At 48.6% G+C, this 16,638-nt stretch overlaps 1 protein-coding gene across 1 annotated transcript in view; it reads right to left on the reverse strand.

The window, feature by feature from the left end:
* Positions 1-16,638, reverse strand: part of LOC123509629 (sodium channel protein para-like) — a 91,220-nt gene that overhangs the window by 9,497 nt on the left and 65,085 nt on the right. Inside the window, 16 exon segments of the mRNA XM_045264062.1 lie at positions 96-290; positions 649-771; positions 896-1,018; positions 1,131-1,430; positions 1,808-1,956; positions 3,934-4,221; positions 4,695-4,789; positions 4,791-4,806; positions 5,972-6,176; positions 6,617-6,813; positions 7,168-7,330; positions 7,675-7,848; positions 8,458-8,714; positions 12,097-12,177; positions 13,140-13,236; positions 15,573-15,617. Coding sequence (XP_045119997.1) covers positions 96-290; positions 649-771; positions 896-1,018; positions 1,131-1,430; positions 1,808-1,956; positions 3,934-4,221; positions 4,695-4,789; positions 4,791-4,806; positions 5,972-6,176; positions 6,617-6,813; positions 7,168-7,330; positions 7,675-7,848; positions 8,458-8,714; positions 12,097-12,177; positions 13,140-13,236; positions 15,573-15,617 — 2,508 coding nt within the window.

The raw sequence follows: 16,638 nt of genomic DNA on the forward strand, positions 1-16,638 counted from the left end.
ACACACACACACACACACACACACACACACACACACACACATTCTTCCCTTAACCTCTCTTTCCTATCCTACAAACAAATGAACAAACAAGACACCTGGGTAGCATCAATGGCGTCGTTCATAATCTGGATCCAGCCTTTCCACGTGGCCACCTGGAAGAGCGCCAGGTACGCCATGCCCACGTGGTCGAAGTGCACCTCGCTGTTCACCCAAGAATAGTTCATGATGTCGCACATTTGGTGGTCCGGCACGATCTCTGCGTTCAGCTTGTTTCCCTCTTCGTCAATACACTGTGAGGGAACGAGGCGAGAGGACAGTGAGTTGAGAGGGTTAAGAAAGGAAGGACAGAGATTAGATTGTTCTCTTCCTCAATGCAGTGTGGGGGAACGAGGCGGAGAGGACAGTGAGTTGAGAGGGTTAAGAAAGGAAGAACAGAGATTAGATTGTTTCGTCCTTCGTCAATGCACTGTTTGAGGGCGAGGGGAGAGGTGTACGGGTGTGTAAATGAGTGAGAGAATTGAGAGAAGTAAGATAGAGAGAATAAAGAGCAGGGAGATGAGATTGCCCTTGTTGTGAGGTGCATGAGGTGGTGTGAGGTGCATGAGTGTATAAAGAAAGGAGAGTGTGAAAAATGAGAGGGAGACTCACCTTGTGGTACCTTCCATTGAACAGCTGGACGCCCATGATGGCAAAGATGAGCCAGAAGATGAGACACACCAGCAGCACGTTCACGATGGAGGGAATGGCTCCCACCAAGGCGTTCACCACAACCTGCGGACCAGAAGACGTCACTGTTGTGCTCACCAGACACACACAAATACCAGTCTTCCTTTAATGTATAAGGACTGTGGCAAACTGGTGAAATAAAACGCAAGGGAGTAGTGTCAGCACGCACCCTCATGCCCTGCATCCTGGACAGGGCTCTCAGTGGCCTCAAGGCTCGCAGGGTTCTCATGGTCTTGAAAGCCTGAATCTTGCCTCCGCCAGCCAGCGTTGCCACAAGGTTGATCAGCGACACCTGCAACACAGCAATCAGTCACGACACGCCGGCCCGACACACACACACACACACACACACACACACACACACACACACACACACACACAAACAGTAATACAGAGTCACTCACCATCACAATGAGGAAGTCAAGCCAGCACCATGCGTTCGTGAAGTACTTGGCAAACCCGAGAGCGACCCACTTGATCAACATCTCAATGAAAAAGATGACGGTAAAGATGCGATCCATGTAGTAGAGGATATCCTGCAGCGCTGGCCGTCCCTTCAGATTGACGTCTTCCGCAGCCAGGGCCAGGGAGGACAGCAGAATCATGGTGATCACAGCAGTCTCAAAGTACTTGTTCTCAATCAGCTGGTAGGTCTTCAGCCGGAGGTGACCCCAGCCCTGCCAGAACGGGGATTCTGGGTCGCCCTGTGGGGAGGAGGCGGCGGTCAACACACGGCGCAAGACAAGGGAATAGACAAAAGACGAGCTGCTCTACGAAATCATGAGATATAGAGAAGAGAGGGAACACTAACTCATACATACGAGGCAGGCTATTAATGTGCATCCACCAGCTTATCCCTCCACTCTCTATTACTACAGGAGTGTGTCTCATCATTCCAGTCAAGGCTACACTGGAAGTTTCTGTAGTATAAAGAGTTCTAGTGATTGCATTTTGTCTCACGATAGCTATACCACGTTTAGGTGTCAATTATGAAGACTCTCCCTCTCCCCTCCCTCTCTCTCTCTCTCTCTCTCTCTCTCTCTCTCTCTCTCTCTCTCTCTTTTTCTCTCCAGCAGCTTACCGCACAAAAGGGCCATCTGGTGTAGCACGCCTCCTTGAAACAGTCGGAGGGATAGTCCAGGGCCGCGTCGCTTCCAGTATCCATGATGGGCCCCGCTCCCTGGCCATCGTCCTCTTCCAGCTCCCCCTCGTCGCCGCTCCCGCCGTGATCTGCAAAAATAACCACTTGTAGCACGCCCTTGTGGTGACCTACGGGGAGCTGGGGTGTCTGGTGCTGGGGTGGAGAGAGAGAGAGAGAGAGAGAGAGAGAGAGAGAGAGAGAGAGAGAGAGAGAGAGAGAGAGAGAGAGAGAGAGAAATAAAGTACCTTAGAGACATAGGGAGGGGAGGTAAGGGGAGACTGACAAGAGCATAGAGCAGTGAATGAATTTATAAGAAAATGTGCCTTAAAAAAAAAAAATAGAGAATAAAAGAACAGGTGCAAAAAAACGCAGGTAAGACTTAGGTGGCCCGTACAAAAAACACATGGGACATCATCATCATCATCAGCATCTCCTCCTGTCAGGCAGTCCCCCGTAGCACTGAGGAGGAGGAGGAGAGGAGGAGGAGGAGGAAGGAGACACTAAGAGAAGGGAAAGGAAGGTAGCGTTAGTGTCCTAGTCAGCGCCACCATTAGCAGGACACAGCAGGACACAGCATGGCACAGCAGGGCACAGCAGCAGCCAGCCACACCCAGCCACTGTTTGTCCTGTGTTCCTGTGGGCTGTGGTGGTTCCTTCACTCAACATCACTGAGGCATAAGCTTCACCACTAGTTATGTCTATATTCACCACCACCACCATCACCACCACTACTACTACTGCTTAATTCATCCACGTGACTGTCCCCACCCCCTCTGCTACTGTGTGATGAGTGTGTCTTCCGGTTCTTTTACTGCTGTGGTGATGACTGGTGGTGGTGGTGGTGGTGTAGTGGTGATGAGTGTGGTAGTGGTAGTGTTCGTACTCGTGGGAATTGAGTGTGTGGTGATGGTAGTGGTGGTGATGGAAGGTGCTGGTGATGGTAACTACTGTAGAGATGGTGGTGGTGATCATTAGTCTTATTACTATTATTATTATTATCATTATCATCATTATCATCATTATTATTATTATTATTATTATTATTATTATTGTCATTATCAGCAGTAGTAGTAAAGGTGATGGTGGTGGTAGTGTGGTGACGGTGGTGGTGAGCCAAGTGAGCAGAAAATTAAATAAAATATAATCTTAAACATGCAATGAGTGAGCAGCCTTGACCTCCTCTCTCTCTCTCTCTCTCTCTCTCTCTCTCTCTCTCTCTCTCTCTCTCTCTATCTATCTATCTATCTATCTATCTATCTATCTCACTGGCTGCTCACTCTTTCGGATGCTGCGTGGTGGCAAAACTGGAGGGAATGATGGAAAGAGGAGAGAGAAACTGGAGGAGGAGGAGGAGGAGGAGGAGGAGGAGGAGGAGGGGGTATGGGGAGGATAGCATGAAAAAACTGAACAACTGTCAATAGTGAAGGGAAGGAAGGGGAAGTGGGGAGATGATGGGGAAGAGAGGCAGACTGTTAATACTCTTGTGCCACCACGCAGCATGAGGTGAAGGGGAGGGTGGAAGGGGCGTCTTCACGGGTCTGGCCTCAACGCTTCACTGACAGACACACAGACAAAAACAGGTGACTCAGGTAATGCTTCAGTCACGCGGGAGGTTTGGAGTAACTCGAGGTCGGGGCGGGGCGGGGCGTGGAGGAGGAGGTCGTGGAGGTGGTGGGGGGAGATGAAATGAGGGAAAAGACTATAATCTACAAGCACTGAGGCGAGACGCGGAAGGTGTGTGAGCGGTGTTGGTGTGAGTGGTTAGCGGTGGTGGTGGAGGTGGATAGCAGCAGTGGTGGTGCTCGTGGCGGCAGCTGCGGCGGTGACAGATGGAAGGCAACGACAGCAGCGGCAGCAACAGCATCAACAGCATCACCCACCACCGCGGCATCCCACCCCGACACACCAGACGAACCTTGAAGCGTGTGTGTGAGTGTACGTGTACGTGTAAGTAGTGTGTGTGTATGTACGTGTCAGTGTGTACGTGTGCATGTACCCCTCCCCCTCTGTCCTTAAATCACTAGAGTACGTAACGAAAAACGAGGACAGAGTGCTGGTGAGAGTACCATCAAGACGCATACCATCGTCGAAGTCCTCCTTACTGGCATCTCTCTTCTCCTCTCCGTCGTCTACAGTCTCCGTCGAGCCCTTGTGACTCCCGCTGTCGCTTTTCAACTTTCGGTGCTGGTGCGAGCCGAGGGAGTTGTTGCTCAGAGCGTCCTCCTCCAGCCGCTTCGCCTTCTTGTTGTTCCCGTAGTCGTTCTCGATGATCGCCACGTCCCGGTTATCAATGGAGACCGAGTTCCCGATGTACTTCGTGTTGATCACCGTGTTGATGTTCTTCATCTTGCCGTCTGCGGGAGAGGGCACGTGCAGAGTAGGGGAAGATAGCCAGGGACGAGGTGAGGGAGTATGGGAGGATGTGTTGGCAAGTGTGGAAGATTGAACAGACGGGAAATGGGATGAAAAGATAGACATGAGAAAGTATTGGCAAGTGGACGATTGAGCAGACAGGGAATGGGGATAGAAAAAGAGAGACAAGGTGAGGAAGTGTTAGCAAGTGTGGAGGAATGAATGAGTAGGGAATGGTGAAAGAAAGGGACAAAAGAGAAGAATACGTTGTTAGTTAGTGGACAATATTGCTGTATGTGGGGCTAATACTAAAAGGAATGTGGCTATGTTCAATATACGTACAGATAAGTCCACAAAAGAGAGAGAGAGAGAGAGAGAGAGAGAGAGAGAGAGAGAGAGAGAGAGAGAGAGAGAGAGAGAGAGAGAGAGAGAGAGAGAGCGTATCAACAAAAGCCAGCGGTAAACATACTCTCACCAGGCAGATCGAAGCCGTCCATGGGGATGTCAACCTGCGTGTGATCTTTGGGAAGCTTCTTGTTGCCCGTCTGTCCGTCCATCAGAATGTCCTCCCTCCATGTCCCGTCCGTCTGGAACACGCCGCATCAACACTGTCTCACTACTCTAGCCACTGTCCCGTTGCTATCCTGGCTCTGCTCTACCTCTAGGCTCTACTCTCTCTGCTGCTGCTCTGTCTCTCCTCTATCTGTTCTATCCAGCTCTGCCGTTAGTCTACATACGTACACTACTTCAAGCTTCATGGCTGTTCTAGTCTTTCTTCTTACCTCAGTGCACGGTCATGTCTACTACAGCTTCTATTTTGCTCCTGTATTGCGTTCTAACGTTCTACTTTCTCTACTTCTACTCTTTATCGTTGTTTTCTGAACGGTAATGCTCTACGTGACTATGCTTTTGTTTCTAAATGCTGTAAAACTGACTACTACTTAAATTTACTCTTATATCTACGTAAAGAATTGATTTTTAAAAAGGTGCCGTGCGGTGCTTCATTAAAAAAATAATAATAGTTGCAAGCTGCGAGATCATTATGCAGACTAGTCAAAAAAGGAGAAAAAATCTAAAGTGCATAGTAATAGTAGTAAGTATCAAGTGGTCTATAGCTAGGACTGGACTATCTATCACTACCTCTCGCGTACCTCCTCTGCTTAGGTCTGTGCTACTGTATCATATGGTCGTATATTTCACGGGGTTACATACTAGAGGTGGGAGACTTAAGGAGTACTGCAAAGTGTCTCATATCACGGAAGGAGGAAAGAAGTGCAAGGGGAAAAAAGTGCGTATCGGGCAAGTAGAGGTGTGTGTGTGTGTGTGTGTGTGTGTGTGTGTGTGTGTGTGTGTGTGTGTGTGTGTGTGTGTGTGTGTGTGTGGATAACAAGAGTAGCCATTCTTGAATCAAGAGGAAATAGAAAAAAAATCGTGCATCAAGAAGTCTGCATTGAAGATGGTGGCTGAGAGAGAGAGAGAGAGAGAGAGAGAGAGAGAGAGAGAGAGAGAGAGAGAGAGAGAGAGAGAGAGAGAGAGAGAGAGAGAGATGGCAGTGGCGGTGGCGGTAGCGATAACCGTGTGGTGAGTGACAGAGAGTGGCAGTGACAGTATCAAGTAAAAAAGGAAAGGAAAAGAATGGCAGTGAGCAGTATAGCGGCAGCAGCAGCAGCGGCGGCGGCGGCGGTGGTGGAGGTGGTGGCAGTGGTGGTGGCGTTCGGTGTTGCGGCAATGCGGGGGAAAGGGGAGGCCCACCTGGTGTTTGGTCGCTTATTTGATTGGTCAGCTTAGCCCGCACGTGCTTCAGGCCATTGAGCACCGTGCGCTTCACCCACGCCTTGAAGCGGGCGATGCGGTCGAAAGCCTCAGCCAGCTTGTTGGTGTCGCCGTCAGAGGGAGGCGCCGAAAGGTTGGAGGCGCCGAAGCTGCTCAGCAGAAGAGCCAGGAAGAGGTTGAGTACCTGTGAGGGGAGATTGTGTGAGGAGAGGGGAGAGGGGTGAGGGTGTGTGAACTGGTGTGAGGGTAAGGTAACACTGTATTCTAATCTTTTACACGTTATTTCTTAGTCTCGTTCCTAATCTTTAAATTCATTCTTTGAACTCTTTCTTCCTGCATCACTGTGAAATTGTCTCAAAACTTCACAGAAATTTTAATCCCTCTTTTTATCAGCCATACAACACTAAAACTTAAATCAGTCTTAGTTGCTCCTTTTTTTTCCTTTCTTTCCCCTTGCGTCACAACCAGATCATCCCTAAACCTCGCACACTTCTTATTTACTCTCTCCTATCCATTCCACAACTCCCTTTCCTTCTTTTCTCTCTCACTACCTGCACTATTTTCTTCTCTACGCTCAGTGTCACATCTCACCTGCTCACCCCCTCGCCTGCCAGTCTCACTCACCACCAAGTTTCCGATGATGACGGTGGCCATAAAGAAGGGGATGCAGGAGAGGTCACACACCACCATACAGTCCCACATACTCTCGATCCACTCCCCGCACAGCACACGGAACACGATCATGAACGAGTGCATGAAATCTGTGAAGTTCCACCGCGGCAGTTGACCGTCAGGGTTGGGAGGGAACATCATTACGTTTTCTGTGGAGGAAGAGGAGGCAAGCATGTAGAAGGTGACGTTGTAGTAGTAGTAGTAGTAGTAGTAGTAGTAGTAGTAGTAGTAGTAGTAGTAGTAGTAGTAGTAGTAGTAGTAGCAGCAGTAGCAGCAGCAGTAGTAGTAGTAGTAGTAGTACTAGTAGTAGTAGCAGTAGTAGTAGTAGTAGCAGTCATAAACCCCAGTTACAGCATCCACGGTAGACTTCAACCAAACGAGCCACACATTCTCTACAGCTTCACCCAACAATCACACTTGGCTGGGAGGCGAAAGGAGCGTACGTAGCAATATGAACAATTAGCCTACAGAGCAACACCAACACAACACCAACACATACGCACCTGTGTAGTTTTTGCCGAAGAGCTGCATACCCATGACGGCAAAGATGAAGATGATGATGCACAACACGAAGGTGAGGTTACCCAGGGCGCCCACCGTCTTCCCCATGATGGAGATAAGCAGGTTGAGCGTGGGCCAAGACTTAGCCAGCTTGAACACTCGAAGCTGGGGGAGGGACGGGGGGTTATGGTCGCTGTGGTGGGTGATGACTGCAAGACACACACACACACACACACACACACACACACACACACACACACACACACACACACAAAGCACGAATGATCAAATGAAGAGACACACAGTCAGACATACCCATCACCCTCTCAGTAATACCAACAGTTAAAAAATCTCGATAATAAGCGAAATGTAAAACAAAAACTGCCCCAAATTGGACCCCATCCATTGCTTCTAGTGCTGTGAAATTTTGCATACCCTAGTGAAAGAGTTTTAAGGGAGGGTAAGTGAATGCTAGAGAAGATTAGGAGAGGACTGAGAGAAGCACTGACCAGCCTGAAAGATCGGAGGACGGAGAGGCCGGAGACGTTGGCGAGGCCCAGCTCGAGGAGGGAGAGAAACACGATGATGAAGTCGAAAATGTTCCAGCCCTCCTGCAGGTAGTACTTAGGACTCATGGCGATGATCTTGAGGAAACACTCGATGCTGAATGTCGCCGTGAAGAACTGTGGCAGGGAAATGGAAGAAGGAGGGAGGTTAAAGTTTGAAATAGTGATACCTGAATGGAGAAACAGAGAAAAAGGCTGGGGTGAATCAAGACGAAAGGTGATAGAAAGAATACAATAAAGACGAGGAAGTAAAGGAAAAAAAAAGTATGAGGCACGAATAATGAAAAAAAGACACAACCCACAAGACAAAGACTGACTGAGTTTAAAAGAAAGATAACAAAAAAAAAAAAAAAAAAAAAGAGCGGCTTGGACACGAAGGAAGACAAACAACACGGAAAGGAAAGTAATTTGTATCTGAGGAAAGGAATAAGAACTGAGACTTGTCCATGAGCCGCAGGACGAGATGAAGGCAACACGAGTGGAGCAAAAATACCAATACACACTCACCAGACTCGTCCATGGCAAGCAGATCACCACACAGGGGCGAGAGTAGCGTGAGGGGGAAGAATGTGAGGCAGAGACATGGCTGGACAGAGACTTGCTGCTAGTTTTGGTGGGACTGACGGGGACTGAGGGAGAAGGAGATGGAGTGAAGGAATAGGGGAGGGAAGAGGGAAGTGGGAGGAGTGGAGAGGGAGGGCAAAGCAAGGGAGTCCTGGTACTCACGTAGTTTCCCATCTTGAGGAAGTGGTCGAAGCTGCAGTTCATGCCGTAGTGGTCCATAGCCATGAAGAGCGTGTTGACGACGATACACAGCGTGATGAACAGCTCCACGAACGGGTCGAACACCAGCAGCTCCACCAGCTTGGCAAACTTATTCCAAACCGAACAACAGTCCCACACACAAAAGAGGTCTATGCATTTCAGCAAATATTCTAATAGCTTTTTCTTGAGTTTTTCCTTAAAGGATTCTTCCTCCTCTTCTGCGGAGAAATAATAGATAGAAACTATAAAATGTGTTAGTAATGGATCTCGGACCCTGGAGGAGGACGGCACAGCAACTAGTGTCTACAAGGGGCGGGCGGGGCGCGTCACCTGAGGGCCTGTTGCACCCTTGCGGCACAGGCTTGCCCCGTCCTTGAGGAGCCTTGGCAGTGACTAAGCGTGAGGAAGGTGACGGGCCCCGACCTACACAGACACAGACAAGCTCCGAGAGGGGGATCCGGGGGTTGGAGAGAGTAAAGAAATGAAGAGTTAGTCAAAATATCAGACAAGTTAAAGACACTGTGCCTCCATCCTCTGGTCGCGCTGCTGGGGGAAAGAATTAAGCTTTATCGCCAACAGGCTGGGTTAGTGACCTCACCCTTGCCTACGCACACTGCCCTACACTTCAGTCCTACCCACTGAATACCAACACAACACTTCACGAGACTCCTTTACTAATTATCAGAGAGTGAGAACATCTTGAATCACTTAAAGTCTGAGAAGCAAATGTGAGATGGTGAAAAAATAGGAAAATTCTTTGAAAAGCGTCACCGGCCTTGGCAAGACTTGGTTCATACGGAGGCGGCCCGGCGGCGGTGAGAAGAGAGTGAGGCGACAGTGAGTGAGTGCTTCGCCAGCCGACCCAGACTGGAGGGAGGTGCGTCAGTGTAAACAGAGCAAGAGAAGAATTTTAGTCTGCCACACTCACCACGAGGCCGTGTGTATGTGTGTGTGTGTGTGTGTGTGTGTGTGTGTGTGTGTGTGTGTGTGTGTGTGTGTGTGTGTGTGTGTGTGGTGCAGGGGCAGGCCAGGTGGTGATGGCGGCAGCGGCGGTGGTGAGACAGGCTGCTGCTGGTGGCGGTGGTGATGCAGTTCTCTGGCAGGGCGTCCTGTCTGCCTGTTTAAGATCCCCCTCTGCGTCACAGCCCCCAACCCATGCCCCGGACACCCCAGCCACCATCACTGATCGCGACACACCGGGGCTGGGGGCTGGGGGCGGGGCATGGGTGAGGGGCAGCACACACACAAAGTTACCTGGTTGGTCTGTGTTCTTAGCGTTCTGTCATCTCACCAGGAAAGTCAAATTCGCATTGGTGTTTTACGACTGGCGATGCTGAATGCTGATCAAAATGTATCACTCGTATATTGACAACTCCAATAACTTCATCTGGTGAGTGTTATAATTGCTGCTATCTTCATTTTTATTCATAATTCCCATTGAATCCAGAATAATTTTTTGATCAGTTATTTATTTTTTTTTTCGTCAGACACCAAAACGTTTAAGAATACAGACCTTTATGACAAGCCAGCACCACCTCCCCTTCCCAACACTGAGCCCTGCCGCCAGAGAGCCTCACGAGAAGGGCACCTGGACATACAGAGGCACAGAGACGGGGAGGAGAGCCACGTGGGGAGGCGTTTAACCCATTTCCGTAAGCATGCACAAGTCTGTCACTCGTGCAGGCTGCAGGCATCAGGCAGGCACACAGACACAAGACAGACCATGCACGTATTATGACCATGGATAATACCCTTCCCCGCACACCCAAGACTGAGAGAATGTGTGGCGGGGAGAAGGAGGTGGAGGAGGAGGAGGAGGAAATAGGTGGCTGTTGGGAAGGAAGACTTGTGAGAGGAGGAAAGGAGGAGGGAGGGAGAAAGGGATATTGTAGTGGAGAAAATGATGTTATTACTCTTATACATTATTCTATGCGTAGACTAAGAGAAAGAGAACACAAGAGGAATCAGTTTAACTCACTAAACATAAAAGAAACACCCCTGATTGCATATTACTTTGAGATACGTGAGGGAAAGTACAAGGCGTGACTATTAAAACATATACTGTGCTAATAATTCGTGATAGGAGAGGTGGTGAGTCTGTTCCCGCTACGCTGCTGCCCTGACTGACACAGAGCACAGGGAGGGAGAGGAGGGAAGGCTCGTGAGATGAAGAAAAGTAAAAGACAGAGGAAAGAGATCAAAACTACAGATTAATAGTGGTATTTATGTCCCCTTTTTTAAATTCTATGAGTGCGTGCAAGATTTATCAGCGGTGAGTGAGCGAGAGAGAGAAAAAAAGGAGAGAGAGGGAGAGAGATATGCTACAGTGATGGTGATGATAGTGATTAAAAAGTGACGGTAAGCAGGTGGTGATAGTGAAAATAGTGGTGTTAGCCAGTGAATAGTGAATAGTGATCAGCGTGCTGGACAAATATGCTCATGACACACACACACACACACACACACACACACACACACACACACACACACACACACACACACACAATTTTCTCTCCAAGGTAGCGATGTAGGAGAGAAAACATGTACGTGTATATGTGTATGTGTGTGTGTGTGTGTGTGTGTGTGTGTGTGTGTGTGTGTGTGTGGAGGTGTGTGGTGGGGAGGTGTGGTGGGAAAGGAATAAATCACATCGTACGCACCCTCATCATCTACTACTGTCAGGTTGATGTTGTAGTGGTAGAGGCGGTGGAGGTAGTGGTGGTGGTAGTGGAGGATAAGGTGGAGGTAGAATAGGAGGAGGAGGAGGAGGAGGAGGAGGAGGAGGAGGAGGAGGAGGAGGAGAACAAGGATTAGACAAGACAGATCGTTAATTTTTGTAAGCTAAGAAACTACTGGGTAAAAATTTGCTGGTTGAAGAAGAAGAAGAAGAAGAAGAAGAAGAAGAAGAAGAAGAAAGTGATAAAACAGGGAAAGAGAGAGAGAAAAGTAGAAATGAATAAATGAATAGGAGTAGTAGTAGTAGTAGTAGTAGTAGTAGTAGTAGTAGTAGTAGTAATAGAAGTAGTAGTAGACCAGCAGGAGGTTTACTTTACATAACACTGCTTATCATTACTCCATAACAAAAAACAGAAATAACAAGAACAAGAACAAAGATAAAGACAAGGACAAGAACAGCAAAATAACAAGGACAATAAGAGCTGAAAGATTAAAACACACACACACACACACACACACACAGGAACAAGATGCAGTAAAAAAGACAAAAACACAAAAACACACAAAAAAACACACAAAACACGGTTGAAGGCCTAAATATTTATGTAGCACTAGGAGGCCTATGCAAACAAACATACATACATACATACACTAGCGCCCTCAGCACACCAACCGATACAGAGACGGGGCTAAGTGCTACAAAACAAGTATTACTCAACCACACACACACACACACACACACACACACACACACACACACACACACGCTACCAAACTAATACTACACTAACAGCTAATACCCTACAGTCAACACTACGAGGTAAGACAAGGACCCAACACGGAAGGGCAGGCTGAGGGCGGCTAGGAGGTTGCTGTGGCGGGCCAGAGCAAGGGGCAACGGAGAGGGCTGACTATGACACTTACCACCGTGATCACTTGCTCTGCTCATTCTGCCTGCTGCGTTCACTGCCGCCTGCTCAATGATGTCCTGCAGCACCCGCACGTCTGGGGAAGGTCAAGGTAGGTCAGGGGAGGTTAAAAGAAGGTTGGAAAGGTCAGTATGAGGGTTTAGAGTGTCAAGGAAGGTTAGAATAGAGTTTAAAACTATTATGAGAGGTTTAGAAAATTAAGATAGGATTTAAGACTATTATGGTAGGTCAAGAAGGTTAAGAGAATGTTAGGAAGGTAAGTTAAGGTGAAAAGAAGGTCAGGAATGTTAATAAATGTTTAAGGATGGTTAAAGTAAGGTCAGAGAAGGCCAAAGAAAGGTAAAAAAGGATCAAAGGAAATATGAAGGCATGAAAAAAGTAAAAAATAATGTCATAGTTAGTTTGAACGCTTTAGTTTACTTTTCTTTTAATTTCTTGCTGTGAGAGAATGGATGAAACAATATATTAGAGATTTTTACTTGTATTTTATGTTTTTCTTTTCTAAGTTGAGAGAAATTGGAAGTAGAAAAGAAAAGAAAGAAATTAACTTGCAAACACTCACACACACACACACACACACACACACACACACACACACACACACACACACACACACACACACACATGAAAGAGAAAAAAACAAAGACTCACCATACCACAACACTCACACACTCAACACACCTAACCACACTCAAATACACTCAAACAAACTCAAACACACACAACACAGCCAATCCAACACTATCCACACCCACCACACACCCATCCTTAGTCCCTCCCACACACACACACATCCCGTCCCACACACACACCTCCCTCCTCACATCCCTAATCCACCACACACCCTATTACCTATACCTACCACACACCCATCTCCTCCACACACCAACTCTGTCCCTCTCACACCTCCATCCACCACCACACACTCGACTCGCATGTCCATCACTGTCCCTCCAGCACCTCTACCCTCCACCACACACCAGTCCCCTCCACACACCATCCCTGTCCCTCTCACGCCTCCATCCACCACACACCCACCTCGCATATCCACCACCGTCTGCTTCTGGATGGGATCAATGAACGGGTTGGCGTCAGGATTCTTGAGTTTCAGCGCCAGCATGTCATCAGAGTCCTCCTGAAAGACAAGGCAGCGTTACCCTTCGTCAGCCCTCCGTCAGGCACCCCGACGCCGCGGGAGGCCGGGGAGGAGGAGGAGGAGGAGGAGAAGGAGGAGGAGGAAGAGGAGGAGAAGGAGGTGGGTTAGGTGATGTTGGTTTAGATAAAATGGGTGAAATTTGTACGTGAGGGTACCAGAGAGAGAGAGAGAGAGAGAGAGAGAGAGAGAGAGAGAGAGAGAGAGAGAGAGAGAGAGAGAGAGAGAGAGAGAGAGAGAGAGAGAGAGAGAGAGAGAGAGAGGCGGTACATTGAATAAGATTAATGCGTTAAAAAAAGAAATATACGAGAAAAAATAAAAGAATGGCACTTCTATAACAATAAACGAAAAGGGAAGATGAAAACCCTTAGACTTTTTTTACGAGGGAGAGAAATTAGAACCATCGTAATTTGAGAAAAAAAAAAATAAATAAACAGAATGAAAAAAAATAAAAACTTCCTCTTGAGATAAATAAACAGAATAAAAGGGAGAGAAATTAGAACAAGAACACATCACCATTATAATATTTTCCCATTTAAGTAAAAAATAAACAAATAAAAAATAAATAAGGCAGAAAACTAACATATTTTAAAAGACTTTCATTTCAGGTTATGACATCAATCTTAATATCGAGGAAGAGGGACGGAAGGGGGAGGGAGGGGAGGGACGGAGGGGTGGACCGGATTGGGAGGCAGAGGGAGGAGGAGGACGACGAGGAGGAGGAGGAGGAGGAGGAGGAGGAGGAGGAAGAATGAGATGAATGCTCGGGGAAGAACAGTAAATCGTATCGCACAATCACCATTCCAGCGCATCACACTAAAGGAGGAGGAGGAGGAGGAGGAGGAGGAGGAGGAGGAGGAGGAGGAGGACGAGGAGGAGGAGGAGGAGGAGAAAGAGGAGGAGGAATATACCTTGAGGACAATGAACGGGACGCTTGGAGAGGTAACGGGGAAGAAAAAGGAAGAGGAGGAGGAGGAGGAGGAGGAGGAGGAGGAGGAGGAGGAAATCAGAAAGGATGAATGCAAATAAAAAAAAGATAATAGTAATAATACAATAAATCAATCAATCAAGTGAACTCCATTGATATAGTGAAGTGATTTACTAAAAGCACAAATCGCTCTTGAGTCTTATAAGGGAGGTCGTGGTGGTGGTCGTGGTGGTGGTGGTGGTGGTGGTGGTGGTGGTGGTGGTGGCGGTGGTGGTGGTGGTGGTGGTGGTGGTGGTGAGGAGCTGAATAGGATTGCAAGTGCGTAGCGTCTGATGGTGGTGGTGGTGGTGGTGGTGGTGGTGAGGAGGAGGAGGAGGAGGAGGAGGAGGAGGAGGAGGAGGAGGAGGAGGAGGAGGAGGAGGAGGAGGAGGAGGAGGAGGATATGTGAATGACAGTAAGCATACGTGTGTGTGGATGCAAAGGTGTGAATGAAATGGATGGTCGCCCACACACACACACACACACACACACACACACACACACACACACACACACACACACACACACACACACACACACACACACACACACACACACACACACACACACACACACACACACACACACATTCACCATGAGTGCTTAATAAAGTTGCGTGGAGGAGCGGCAATGCTTGGAGGGGTGGTGGGGGAATGGAGAGGGAGAGGGGGGGAGGGATGGAGGAAGGAGATAAAGGCAAGAGGGAGAGAAAGGAGAGAAGAGAACTGTCGACAAGAGGATGGAGGAGGGAAGTAGAGAGGCGGGATTGGAGGAAAGAGGGAAGATAGGTAGGAAAGGAAGGGAAATGGAGGAGGAGGAGGAGGAGGAGAAGAAAAAGTAAGGAGAAATACGTGAGAGAAAGACGAAGAGAAGGTGGTTAGGAAAGAAGGACAATGAAATAGAGAAAAAAATGGGAGGAGGAGGAGGAGGAGGAGGAGGAGGAGGAGGATTCAAAGATGGGCGGCACTCCTTTCACGTGGTCAGCTGAGTAGATACCCACACAGATGCACATCACCACCCACACGCCCACGCCCACACCCTCACCCTCGTGGCTCGCCCTGCACGTGGTGGTCAGGTCAGGGCGTGGTGACCTCTGCCTTGAACCAGCTGACCCGCGAGGAGGAGGAGGAGGAGGAGGAGGAGGAGGAGGAGGAGGAGGAGGAGGAGGAGGAGAAGGAATGGGAAGATGACTTGACAATGAGATGGTGAAGCAAATGATGGTGTTGTCGGTGGTTGTGGTGGTGATATGGGCGTCGCATGCTGTGTAGGCGGTGACTGGTGGGAGAAGAGGGTAATTAGACAGACAGACAGACACAGACAGACACAGACAGACAGCCAAGAGGTGACTTACGACAACGTTCTCTTTGGACCTTGCGAGCGGCGTGGCCTGGGCCGACTAGCGGGGAGAGGGAGAAAAAGAGAGTCTTAGCGCATCCTTGTCTCTGAATCGACTCGCGGAAGTGTCCTCTGTAGGGGCGGCGGTGTGTTGTGGCTGCTGGGGCGCCCTACACAGGTGTCAGTGGGGCAGCAGGGATGTGAAAAGGCGCCCTGTGTGTCTCCGGTCTGTGCGTGTTGGTTTAAATGGTCTGTGTTGGTTTGTTAAGGTTTGCTGTGGCGTGTGGGTGTGGGTGTGTGTGTAGGGGACAGGGGTGTGGTGTTAAAGGGAGCTTGGTGTGTACTAGACTTCTTTCACTGGGTGTTTGTTCTGCAGGGGATGTTTAGAGAGCTTTAGTGTCATTAGAGGGGTGATGGGGTGTTTGGGGAGTGATCTGGTGAGGCAGGGAAGGGCATTTAAGTGTTATGGAAATATAATAGTAAATATTTTAGTTTTAGTGTTATATAGCAAAGGTTTTCTATTTATTTGTCAATGATGTGTTTGGTTAGTCATGGCTGAGTTGTTTGGAGGGGATGTGGGAGATGTGGATAGTGTGTGGGTAGCGTGTGGAGGAGCGGGAATGTGTCATGTGGTTGTAATGAAGTGGATTATAAATTTCTGTGGTGTTGGAGTGGGTTGATGGATGAATGAATGGATGGAATGTAGGAGATGGATATTTGTGTGTGTGTGTGTGTGGAGGGGAATGGGGCGGGTCTGGGAGTATGTACATGGGAAGAGGTGCGTTCTGGTGTGTGGTATATGGTGTGTGTGGAGGTGGATTGTGGTGTGCGTGAGTGATCTGTGCCGTGTGTGTGTGTGTGTGTGTGTGTGTGTGTGTGTGTGTGTGTGTGTGTGTGTGTGTGTGTGTGTGTGTGTGCGTGCGCTGAGCTACAAACCAATGATGTGCGACTTTGGTGTGTGGTTGTGGGGTGTGGGTGTGTTCGATGTGGGTGCGACGCCGCCCACACCAGGAGCCTCACCCAGCCTGCAACGCCCGCCCATGAACCGGTGTCTTAAAAATGCCTCTCTCTGTCTTTTCCTT

The sequence above is a fragment of the Portunus trituberculatus genome, chromosome 27 (genome assembly GCF_017591435.1).
Source record: "Portunus trituberculatus isolate SZX2019 chromosome 27, ASM1759143v1, whole genome shotgun sequence".
Classification (NCBI taxonomy): domain Eukaryota; kingdom Metazoa; phylum Arthropoda; class Malacostraca; order Decapoda; family Portunidae; genus Portunus; species Portunus trituberculatus.